Below are 12894 nucleotides of genomic sequence, written 5' to 3'. Positions count from 1 at the left end.
TAATTCATGGAAGAGAGAGAAAAAAATTGAATAGCAAATATGTGACGGCAGAAAGGAAGCCAAGTTTAATGGGATGGGGTGTCAATTATTAATTAAGCTCCTATTTTAGTGACAATCCATAAGTAATTTTATTATTCTATCTATATATTGTATATTGTATACTTTATATGTTATTGTAGAGCACAATTGGTTGACACATAGAGTAATATATTCATATATTAGGTATATCGTAATATTATATACTATATACACAAATAATACTATTATATTATGTACTATAGATAATATACAAACTTAAATATACTAATTTCTACTATTATATTCACAAACATTTTGTTATCATCTTTTTCAGTTAAATATACCAATTTGAAAATACCATATACTTTTTAAGGTATATTTTCATGTACATTTCTTATACCTTTATTATTCTATCTATATATTGTATATTGTATACTTTATATGTTATTGTAGAGCACAATTAGTTGACATATAGAGTAATATATTCATATATTAGGTATATCGTAATATTATATACTATATACACAAATAATATCATTATATTATGTCCTATAGATAATATACAAACTTAAATATACTAATTTCTACTATTATATTCACAAACATTTTGTTATTATCTTTTCAGTTAAATATACCAATTTGAATATACCATATACTTTTGAGGTATATTTTCATGTACATTTCTTATACCATATTTCCATATACCATATCTTTTCACGTACTTTTCTTAATATTAATATATTCAAATAATTTCTTGTAGTCACAAAAAAATAATTGAATGATCTTCAAGTGAAATTAAAAAAAGAAGAATAAAAAGGAGGAAACGAAAGAAAAAAAAAAAAGTTTTTTTAAAATGGTAGATGGAATATGGTATTTGAAGTTGATTTTGTTATGTTTATTTGAAAAATTACATTCTAATGATTTTGAAAGAAAGGAAAGTAAAAAGTGGATATGCATTAATGTAGTAACTCCTAAAATTAAGTATTATTGATATTTTAGGATTGTAAAAAGTTGTATTTTTGTAATTAAGAAGTTAAAATTTTGAATAAGTTGTATTTATGTAATTTTTTGAAAGTAGTTGTAATCTTTTTAATTACCATTTGAAAAAGTTATATTTGTGTGACTTTCCCAAACTTCAACCATAAAAGCCCAATGCACATAACAAACATTTTTTTTTGCACGGATTGACCTTCTTTTGGGGTGGTCTTTAAATTTTGTCCCTCAAATTGCTGGTCTTTAAGTTTTGCCCTACGCTTGAATGGTGGCCGAAAATATTCTGAGGTTCTGGGTTCGCACTCTCGCACAGTAAAAAAAAAAAAAATTTCACAAGGTAAGACTTTGCAAAAAGTTTTGCCTTATGCGGCATACTTTACCTTAAGGCATAACTAAAAGTCTGCCCCATACGGCAGAACTTTTCCTTAAGGCATAGAGTTTGCCTTATAAGACAAACTTTTAGTTATGCCTTAAGGAAAAGTTCTGCCTTATGGGGCAGACTTTTAGTTAAACCTTAACTAAAAGTCAGGGTTTAACTAAAAGTCAGCCCCATAAGGCAGAACTTTTCCTTAAAGCATAGATTTCGCCTTATGAGGCAAACTTTTAGTTATGCTTTAAGGAAAAGTTCTGCATTATGACTTACTTTTAGTTATGTCTTTTAGTATGCGTAAAATAAGACGAAGAAAGCTTTTCCTTAAGGTATAATTAAAACTTTGTCTTATAAGGTAAAATTTTGTCCTCTCTAGCAGACTTTTAATTATACCTTAAAGCAATATTTGTCGCCTAAGGCAGTACGTTTTGTAAAATTTTGCCTTGTAATTTTTTTTTGACTAAGCTGAAATTCAAACTTAAAACCTCAAACGTATTTTAGTTGACAGTCAAAAACTAAAGACCACCCCCGGGACTGTGTAAAATGGCAGACAGGGATTAAGAAGCCTAGGGAAAACAAATCAAAACCAATTTCTGACAGGGCAAAAGTAAGTTAGGTAACCTGTCCCTCTGTTCTAACTAAATCTTAAAAAAACCATTTCTTTAACCCAAATTACCAAAGTCAGATCCAAGATTTCTCAAATCTCTTCCCTATAAACCTCTAAAAACTCATATTTGACCATTTCTACATACACCCTTTTCAGTTTTACTGAATCTTGGTCTCATGTCTTGTTCAATATTTATGCTCTTATTTGCTCTATTATTTATTTCAACCTTGCAACAATCTGCTGGATCTCAACGTGGTATTCTTCGTGTGATTAGTAGTAAACAAGAACCTGATTTTGCTGTTGAATTAAATGCAACCAACTTTGATTCAGTGCTTAAAGATACGCCTGCCCCTTATGCCATTGTTGAATTCTTTGCACACTGGTTAGTTTTACCTTAAATTTTGTCACTTTTGTGTTTTAATTGTTTTTTAGAGAATTACAAGTTTCTTGATTGTTGCTTTATATAACCTCTGTTTGTCTGGTTTTGACTTGACGACGTAGATACTTCCTCCGTACCATTTTATATGAGTGTGTTTGACGGGGCAAGAAGTTTAAGAGATCTCTTTTAAAACTTATGGTCTAAAACAAACCATACAAATTTGTTTTGCTAGAAATCATTTTATTAAGGGTGAAAAGGTAAATTTAAAGTTGAATCATTACTAAATATAGAAAGGTGTCATATAAATTGGGACGGAGGAAGTAAGACTTTTGAATCTTGTGGTCTTAAACATTGGAATTAAAGTATATCCAAAATAGGAAAGAGACCTTGTTTTTGAAATGGAGTAAAAAGGAAAGTAAGACAAACAAATTGTAACGGAGGGAGTAATAACCTAGTTAATTAAACTATGCCTTTATCCGAAGCTAGTTTTGTTTTATTATAACCTGTGGTGTCCTGGTGAACTTGGATTGACTATTCTAAGTAGGCGTTTGGCCATAGAAAACCAAATATTTTTTTTTCATTTTATTTGGAATTTTTGAAGTTGGAGTTGAAGATGGAGTTGTATTTGGTTATACTATTTGAAAAGGAGAGTAGAGAGCATTTTATTTGGAATTTATGAAGATGGAGTTGGAAAATAGGTTGTAAGCTGTTTTTCAAATTGGGGATCCAACTTCAAGTTGAATTTTAAATTTTTAGGGCTAAACACTGATTTTCAAATAAAGTGAGAAATTATTCCGGAAAAAAGTGAATAGTTTTATAGTCAAACGGGTCCTTAATAGCTACCTGTGTTCAATTAGTTGGGATACGGGTAACTCTGTCCATCAAATCTTGAGCGAATGGGAATAAAGTCGCCTAGATTGTTTTGCCCCATCAGGGATTTGAACCTTTATCTCACATGGTTTTCATTCCAGCTTCGTTGTCCATTAGGCCTTTTTTCGAGAAATACGAGACATCAATCCAATGTGAAGGGGGATTGGATTGATGATGAAATAGAATCGCGGGTCGCGAATAGTGGTTCGGTTGATGATGAAGAAAGAGAATTCTTGGTTCAGTTCTTCACCTTAACGACAGAAAATAGAATTGATCGAATTCTATTAAAGTCTGACTCATAGTGATCTTTTATCAAAGAATGACTTGGTTATCAAATGATTAGGTTCCACCTTAATCCAGAGCTAGTTGGGGTCGACTATATGAATCTTTGTATCCATTCAGCTCCATAGGGGCTATTTTTTTCCTCTGGCCATTTAATGGTCCCCCAATTTCATTCTAAAGAAACATTGTTGATCACATGAATAATAACTTTACCTTATTGCCAAACTGGTTGGGGTAGTCTATAGCAATAGTTTGGGTATGAGACGTCTACTTCCATCCTGATTTTTGGAGTCCACTTCATTCGAATGCTCGTTGGTCCTATTGAAAATACCAGTGAAGATCCAAGTTGAAAAGTGAAAAACATTTATAGTTGGAGGATCTAACCATTCACCCATTTCATTCCAAAGAAATCTTGTTATTTGGTGGAGATAAATTGCTGGTGTTATGTTACCTGTTTCCAAAAAAAAAAATAAAAAAAAATTGCTGGTGTTGTGGTTTTATCATGTTTATATGTATACAAAGAACAGAAAAATGTTAAATTACAATGGTTGTTTGGAGAAGAAATGTTCTGGTATGACCCATTTCATTTTGTGGGGCAAACTTCTTTCTTTCTTGTCTTAGTTTTGGTTGCTGGTCATCTTAAAAGGGTCTTTTTAAAGTTTGGAAACAGTGTGTACATAGAGGATTCTGAGGGGATTATAAAGATTGTAGTTTCTTGGATCTGAGTATTTGTATTTGGTTTGTCATCTAAAATTTGAGTAGTTTGAATATGGACATCACAGTCAATTTGGTTAAACTTTTAGATTTGTAAATTGTATTGTTAGTTGTGTTCTTTTTATTCACCAAGAAACGTGTTTGCATCATCCAGGAATTCTAATAACTTTTCACTGTATATTCTAGTTCTCTTTTTGCTGGGTTATGTAATATGTTACACTTGTGGAACTCATATTAAAATTCTATAAAAGTAGGAAAGGATGAGCAAATTTAGCACCAACTCGATTTTGAGGAAAAGTAAGGTGTTGCCTATACTTGTTTCATTGGCGTGTGTTCCCCAATAGTTTGATCACCTCCTTCATGTTGTTCAAGTTCTTTCTTAAATTCTTAATATATTATTTTGAACCGAGTTTGCAGCCATGTGATTTTAACTTAAAGCTCTTTTATTGGTCTTGTAGGTGCCCTGCTTGCAGAAATTATAAGGTATTAATCTGCTACTTATTATACGAACTTCCGTTGTGATATTTACCTTCTTACTTCGTTAAAAAAAAAAAAAAAATCCATTGTGATATTCTAATGATGAGGCAATACTTTTGCAGCCACAATATGAAAAGGTTGCAAGACTCTTCAATGGAGCAGATGCCAGTCATCCCGGAATCGTATTAATGACGAGAGTTGACTGTGCATTGACGGTATTACTCTATGCTTTATTTATGCTTCCAAAAGTTACTTTATCCTCTATTTGTGTACATAATATCCTCTTTTTAATGTGCTTTTGTTAACGGTCAGTGAGCATATTTTGATACATTTTCCCTTTTTTCTGGTAGTTACTGGGATTTATAAAAAGTGTTCATCTTTCTCTGATGTTCTTTTTCCAAACTTTGTAGTTGCTTGACTCAACTGAAATCCATAGATTATGCTCTCTTGCCCTCTTATTCACCATTTCGAATGTTTTTTGTTTACCATATACCTAACTGATTTTTTCATTTTTTCCTCTTATTCATCTTTTTGGCAGCACAGATAAATTCTAATCTTTGTGATAAGTTCTCTGTGAGGCATTACCCCATGCTTCTCTGGGGCCCTCCTAAGAAGTTTGTTGGTAGTGGTTGGGATCCAAAACAAGAAAATAGTGAAATTCGCTCCATTGAAAATGGACGCACAGCTGATATCTTGCTAGGCTGGATCAACAAACAACTGGGAAGGTATATAAAATCTCATTCATAGGTTTTGTACTTATTGGTGAAGTAATAAATTTGAGAATAGATCATTTATCTTTCTCAATAAATCATTTGAGCTGCCTTTCATTGGGTCTTTGTGATCTAGGGAAATGAAGTTAGATCCAGTTGTTACAAATTGACTGTGCTACGTTAAGCTATTATGGTTGTTAAAATTAGCCGTTTAAACTCTATTATCTCTACTAGTGATTTCCATTGACATAATAGAAATAGTTTGTCCACTAAGTAGGTTCCTTGAATACATATAATAGAGATAACCATTGAAATTAAGGGAAGAGCCTATCAGGCTGATAAGTTACTTTTGGGTTTTAAGGATAAAAAGGTAAAGAATTGTTGGAGAAGTATAAAGTCAGTTCCATGTGGCTTTTGTATAATGTTGTACCAGGCGTAGAATATATATTGCTGAATAGTGAATGTTGTTTATGATTACCAGAAAAAGGAACATGGACGTAAGATATAGGTGGAGTATTTTGGAGGTGTCACAGAGAACTTGGGCGGACTTTATGAATCCGTTTTCACTTTTTTTTTTTTCCCACGTGTCTTACACAAGTTTTTTACCTAGTCAGCCATTTCCCTCCCTGCATTGACTTTGAACTTTCAGCTCATATGGCTTCGATGATGGGAAGTATGAGAATGAGCATCTTCAGAGGAACTTTTCGGATCCTGCCCAGGTTATTAGGAGAGAATATGATATTATTCTGATTTCTAGTTTTGCAAATTTAAGCTGTCCATTTCATGTGTGTCTCTCACTTCTGCAAACCTTTTCTTATGAAGATTGCCAAAGCTATATATGACGTTGAGGAGGCAACATCTACTGTCTTTGGCATTATTCTAGACCTCAAAGTAAAAAATCTAACTCTCTCTCTCTCTCTCTCTCTCTCTCTGTCTCTCATGGATAACTCTGGTCTGTATGACTTAGTTTCAATGGCTTTGCTCAATAAATGCAGATGATTAAACCGGGGACGAGGGCCTCACTTATAAAATTCCTTCAACTTTTGGTGGCTCATCATCCTTCGAAGAGGTTAGCTCCTACATTTCGGTGTTCTGTGAACTGTAAAGGCATATCCGGCCTCTTTCTGACTTGTAAAATTTGGATATTTGTGCTAGGTGCCGGAAGGGAAGTGCAGATATACTGGTTGACTTTGATAATCTGTGTCCATCAGATATATTATCAGCGAATAACGAGGAGACTGACAGTTGTAGCAAAAAGGGCGCACTGGGAAATTACCAAATTTGTGGGAAAGAGGTTCCTCGTGGGTATTGGGTGAGTACATAAATTTGCTCCTTTATTGTAGCTAATGCATACTGAGTTCATTAATCACTTCTTTACTTAGTTGAAATTGAATAATGCCCTATCCTAGCAGTGGAGGGGCCGATTCTCTATGTTTTACTAAACTTTTAAGATAGTCAAACTAGCTTATAAACGCTTTTTGGCTTATCTATGGACTATGTGTTGGTAAAAACCAAAAGTATTTAAAAGCCAAAATCAACCAAAAGCCAAAAGTTGGTCGCCCCCAACTTATGGTTTTAAATCTTATAAGAACTTCTGGTTTGACCACGCCTTTTAATCCCAAAAATACTACTACTAAAACATAACTTTTGATTATATCTCTATTCTATTTTCATCATTTGTCCTTTTTTTAAGTAAAAGTACTTCTTAAGTTATATTTTCTGTAAATAGCTTTAGGGACATTTCAGTCATTTTGACAGAAAAATGCTTATCCATATCTTTTTACCAACCGCACTAACTGCTTATATCAGTTTCGACATTTTTATCTGAACATGTAACTACTTATTATAAATTAAGTCAACACCTAAAAGTGTTTTTAAGCACTTGATGCTTATCAACTACTTTTAATTAGCTAATCCAAGTGGGTTCTTATACTGTGCATACAGTCAATCAATCAAATACACCTCAATCATAAACCAGCTATCTTCATATCCACCTAAAAAAAAATGGCAGCCCTGTGCACTAAGCTCCCGCTATGCGCAGGGTCCACCTATTCTTTTCATTTTTTTTAGTCTGTTTATAATAGACATTTCTCTTTTTTTTTTTTTTTTTGAGAAGGTAACATATTTGTATATTTGTTTACATAGGGACTACACAAAACTGTGTAGTCCCTAATTACAGATTGCAAACGGGTAAGCATCAGATCCTGTGTCATCTCACAAAGATTCTAATACATCAGAGATTGATTCATTATCTTCTAAACCTATTCCTTTTCACCAAAAGTAGAACAGCCCTAAACACTTCATTTTAATCTTCTGGAAATGGTTAGCTTTGTCTTCAAAACATCTTTGGTTTAGACAGTTCTATGTGTAATGGAATTGTCAGACTACATCATCTTGGTGCTTTGTGTTAATTTAACTCACGTGGATTTTAAAATAATAATAAACATAATGAACTCTTGATAATGAGAAAATGGAAGCTTTTGAGATAAAAACTTCCTATGTTTATTATTGTTTATTACTACCACAGTTCTGCTTTGTGTCTCGTTTATATGACATTTAAATGGATACGGTATTTAAATTCGGCTTATGCAATTATATTAGTAAATGGCAGAAAATGTTAAGGTAATGGTTGAAGACATTATTTGAAAGATGAAACATCACATCGAAGTTTTAAAATTGATTTGGCAAATGAATTTGTTTTCTTGAAAGCTGTGAAAGTTATATAGAATTTTATTATTGAAATGTGAAGGGGTAAGGTTTGCGTACATCCTACCCTCCCCAGACCCCACTTGTGGTACCACACTGGGTTTGTTGTTGTTTGTCGTTTGGAGCAAACATTTGAGGATGTTCCATTGAGGAAAGATTGTCACATAAATTGAGTGGATGTATTACTTATTTTTATTTGTAAGTAGATAGACTACTATTATTATTTCCTAACATTTAACTAGGAACGCATGCACCTCTCATTATATTCCATCAGTAAGTGCTCCCATTTAAAGTGTACTCATACCAATTATTCATAAATCTAGCTGTAGTTCTCTGGGAAAACTTACATAAATCTTAACAGGATTAATACAGAAAAGTGTAAGCTTTATTGTTCTTGAGTGGAGCAGGTTAATGAATAACGAAAATGAATGCTGACAAATGTTTAGGAAACACTTTTGTGGCTGGAAATCTCAACTCACATTAGTATTTATTCTTTCATAATGTTTTCTTGGTAATATATGACAGCCAACTTTTTGCTTGTCCAACCATCTCTTTATGTGTTTATATTTCAGTCCTTTTTCTTTTTTCATTTCTCGGGGGTGCGGGTTGTGGAAAGGACATGGGGAAGGGGAGGGATTGGTGCTATAAGTTGAATGAAATATCTATAAAATATGTATAGATCTCTTGGGTTAGATTTAGCTAGTTCATCTTCTGTGTCTGGACTAATAAACTTATTTTAGATTTTTTTCAAGTAACTATCTATTGGCTATATAAGAATGCTAACCTTTTTCTTGTCCAACCTTTTTTGTGTTTCAGTGTTAAGTCCTTTCTTCATTTTCTTACTTTTTTTCCTTTTGGGGTGTGAGGGTGTGGGTGGTAGATGGGGAAAGGGGAGGGGTTAGTTGGATGAGATATGCTCCACACATATAGATATTCTTAAGTTTGATTTAGCATGTGCATATCTTAGTGGTTCTATAGCTCCTCCCCTCCTCATCCTACTCCTAATTTTGGCTTACATGAGGTCTCGCATGAGTAACAGTACAGTAGCAAAAGCTCCCCAAATGACCCTAACTTCCAATTTGGTGGAATTTGTAAACTGGAATTGTCTTGTGCATGAAGACACTCCCATCTTTTACGATATTAATAGCTTGAAGGAGATGAATGCATTTTGCTTTGCTGTTGGAAATGACAATCTATTTCATGCAGATGTATTGTCGTGGCAGCAAGAATGATACCAGAGGTTTCAGGTAATGGATCATTCATGTACTCTTTATTCATATGTGAAATCTTTTACATTTTTATGATTGTAGAAAAGCTGTATGGTAAAATATAGTGAAGCAGATAAACTCATAGCCAGATAATTCATTATAGAACTGTTAATTTGAGGATTTGCATTCTATCGATTTCTTTAAGCTATTTTTTCGATGTTACTGTGTCAGAGGCAGTATGATTAGTGGTCTAAAGGGCCAAGTGGGACAGCAGATAGGCCATTTGAATGGTCAGCATCTAGGGTTATTTTTACCTTTTTGCTTCTGGTGTTGGTTTGCACTCAAGGTTGTGTCCTGACAGTCAATGAAGGGGTGAAAATCCTGGGAGACCAGGATTCAAATCTCAATAAAAACAAAAAATGCAAGGTGATTTCTTCCCATGTGCCTAACCCTTGGTAGAGAGAGTTACTTGGTGCATGTGCTGGTGAGAAATAGTAGGTACCCTGTGGATTAGTCGAGGTGAGCACAAGTTGGCTCGATCACCACCTTTTATCCAAAAACCAATAAAAAAAAAAAATAAAAAAAAATAGTGTTATTTGCAGGAGGAAGGCTGTAATGGAAGTAAGCATTAAAATTTAGTTGATTTAGGACATATAAAGTTTGGTCGTAATTCCAAAATACAAGAGATGTTGGACCAAATCAAGATATAATTGTTTAAATCCAAGAAATGGATTTACTTAAGAGTCCAACTTGCTCCCAAGGCTTTGGTCTAGTAGTAAGAGTGTAACTTGTGATGTGTGAGATATGCGCACGTCACCGGTTTGAAAATTGCTGCAGATCCATTGAGTTTAACTTGGTTGAGGAGAAGACTCAGAGGATATCCTTTGTAAATCTAGTGACATCGTAGACATTATAACCCTTATTGTCTCTTCATGTTAAACATTGTAATTTGTTAAACTTTTCTTGTCTCGATTATTTTTCTGACTCGGAACTTTTTACAATAGCGAACAGTTGAAATTCCTAAATGGATCAACGTTATAAAAAACTCTTTTTTAAAGGATGTAGAATTATGCTTTTGTCATTCTACTTAAAAGGTCCTCTGTAGATTCCTTGGAACTCTGACTGACATACATGTTGAGTTTTAAATCTTGGAGGCCTCAATTATCTAAATAGCATACTGTTAAAGCTGCAGAGGATTTGGCAAAAAAACTTAGATAGTAAAATACAGACGAAGTTGAAGAATCGGGTTTGTTTATTTTGTGGTGTAGAATCTAATAAATTCAAAACCTTAAAATGATGGATGAATAATCTGTAGGTTGACCCTAACTCCAAAGCACTTGTAACTGGAAACTGCGGTTCATTTTCTTCTTAAATGCCTGTATAAGTAGCAGAACATAAGTCAGCAACCCAAGAAAAGTGGTTCAATTTAGTTCAGTGCTTAATGCTTTTGCTTAAAAAAACACAGTAGCAAAGGTAGTGGATGCTAAAAGTTAACTTATGTTATTATATTACTTTGCTTTGGCACTTTTCTCAGCCACATGTTTATGTGTTTTGCAGTTGCGGTTTGTGGGTGTTGTTACACTCACTCTCTGTCAGAGTTGAGGATGGGGAAAGTAACTTAGCATTCAGAACCACCTGTGATTTTATTCACAACTTTTTCATCTGTGAGGAATGTAGACAACACTTTTATGACATGTGTTCAAGGTAAAATGTCAATGAGCCTCTTTTTGCGTCTCAACTTATAGCCTGTTTTGCCAAGCTTTTGAAAAGTCAAAAGTGTTTTTTTCCTCCAAAAAAGTGCTCATTTGAGAGAGTTGAGGCGTTAGGCCAAGCTTTTAGGAAAAAATAAGTGCTTTTGAGTAGCAGCAAAAGTCGTTTTCAAAAAGTTGAAAAAAATAGTTTTTCCCAGAAGTACTTTTTGAGACCTTGGCCAAGCACAAATTGCTGCTCTAATATTGCAAAAGTGATTTTCAAATTAATTAGCCGAACACAAACTGCTACTTTCCAAATGTACTTTTTTGAAAGCACTCATCAAAATAAGCAGATTTTGAAAGCTCGGCCAAGCAGACTATTATTCTTCCTGAATGTTGTCTATTTGATATCTGACCATCCAGGCTGGTCATTTTAACTGTTATGTTTTGAATGTTTGCAATTCCAGTGTATCTAGTCCTTTCAAGAAAGCGCGTGATTTTGCCCTCTGGTTATGGAGTGCTCACAACAAAGTTAATGAGAGACTAATGAAAGATGAAGCATCACTAGGAACAGGTGATCCTGAATTTCCAAAAGTTATTTGGCCTACAAAGCAGCTTTGTCCATCATGCTATCTCAACCCAGACAAAACGAGCAACGAAAATAGTAAGATTGATTGGAAAGAGGACGAGGTCTTTAAGTTTCTGGTTAGTTACTACGGGAAAGAGCTAGTGAATCTCTACAAGGACAAAGAACTGCAAGCACGTGGTGGGACCGAAAAAGCAGTTACCGAGGAGTTGGTAGCCTCAACAAATGCAGTTGTGGTTCCACTGGGAGCTGCACTGGCAATTGCAGTTGCAAGCTGTGCATTTGGAGCGCTAGCTTGCTTTTGGCGTTCTCAGCAAAAGAATCGGAAGTATAAATATCTCTACTCTTTGAAGAATATATGACTTTTATAAATATCTCTACTCTTTGAAGAATATATGACTTTTACTTATGACATCATTCAAGTTGGTATAGAAAATCCAATATAATTTTAAAGCAAAAATTGAAAGTTGAAAGAATTTTTAAGAGGTGGAAAGGATAATGGAGTTTGCGATCGTTGGAGGTTGACATTCTTGCTGTCTTATTTTTTTCTCTTACGCTAACATTTTCAGGCCAAGGAGGAGCTGGAACTGAGTGTGTTAAATGGGACAGATCTACACATGGTGTATATTACAGAAACAAGTCAAACGAGGCTCGATGTAGGAAACAAACTGAGAGGACTCTAATGTGGATCTCTACTGCTAGAGATTTTAAATACATCTTTTTCATTTTTCCCAAATGGAGTGTACAGATTTACTTGTAACAGAAAAAGATGTTATTTTGAGAACCTGCATTTTGCTCCTCAGCTATTCCTTCCATCTGGTCTTGGATTCTTGATTTTATATGTGGAGATATTTGTGTGCCAGCGCCAAATATGCTAGAATTTAAATGTTGTCGGTTATGAATTGAGAATAGTAGGTTCTAAAATGTATATTTAACTTTATATATTCTTCTTTCTTGCACCTGCATATTTGACTTGACCTGGCAGCACTATCCATTGTTGGATTTGCTACTGCATGTGTTGGAATTGAAAGCCATTTGTAGGCATATTATTCGTATAAATCCACACACATCACCTGTAAACTAGATAGGAGTTATGATGTGTTGTCCTAATTCTTTTTGAAACACTTCCACAGAGTCCATGGACCATGAATTATGCTATTATGAGCAGGCTCATTAAGCTTCTATTTTTGTTTGAAGCATCTAAGAGACTAAATTCCTCTAATAAGCAAAGATGAATCATTCCCAATTTCTGTCACAACTAATCCCACAATTAACATGTCTTA

The 12894-nt window shown here is 34.0% G+C and overlaps 1 protein-coding gene across 2 annotated transcripts; it reads left to right on the top strand.

Annotated features, from left to right (window-relative positions):
- Positions 1–1906: 1906 nt before the first annotated feature.
- On the top strand, positions 1907–12557 carry LOC132059954 (sulfhydryl oxidase 2-like). 2 transcript variants are annotated; one of them, XM_059452799.1, is made up of 12 exons: positions 1909–2370; positions 4692–4716; positions 4833–4925; positions 5254–5435; positions 6070–6139; positions 6243–6311; positions 6416–6489; positions 6576–6732; positions 9333–9373; positions 10892–11038; positions 11493–11939; positions 12181–12557. In XM_059452799.1, exons 1-12 carry the CDS (start codon positions 2165–2167, stop codon positions 12200–12202), a joined length of 1533 nt encoding a protein of 510 aa, XP_059308782.1. In that variant the 5' UTR covers positions 1909–2164; the 3' UTR covers positions 12203–12557. The 2 variants fall into 2 exon arrangements, with proteins under 2 accessions (XP_059308781.1, XP_059308782.1); XM_059452798.1 differs by lacking the exon at positions 12181–12557 and having other exon boundaries at positions 1907–2370; positions 11493–11973.
- Positions 12558–12894: the final 337 nt, after the last annotated feature.

This window comes from Lycium ferocissimum, chromosome 6, assembly GCF_029784015.1.
Source record: "Lycium ferocissimum isolate CSIRO_LF1 chromosome 6, AGI_CSIRO_Lferr_CH_V1, whole genome shotgun sequence".
NCBI classification, from domain to species: Eukaryota; Viridiplantae; Streptophyta; class Magnoliopsida; order Solanales; family Solanaceae; genus Lycium; species Lycium ferocissimum.
Note: the sequence above shows the minus strand (reverse complement) of the source record. Positions and strands in the feature narration are given on the sequence as shown.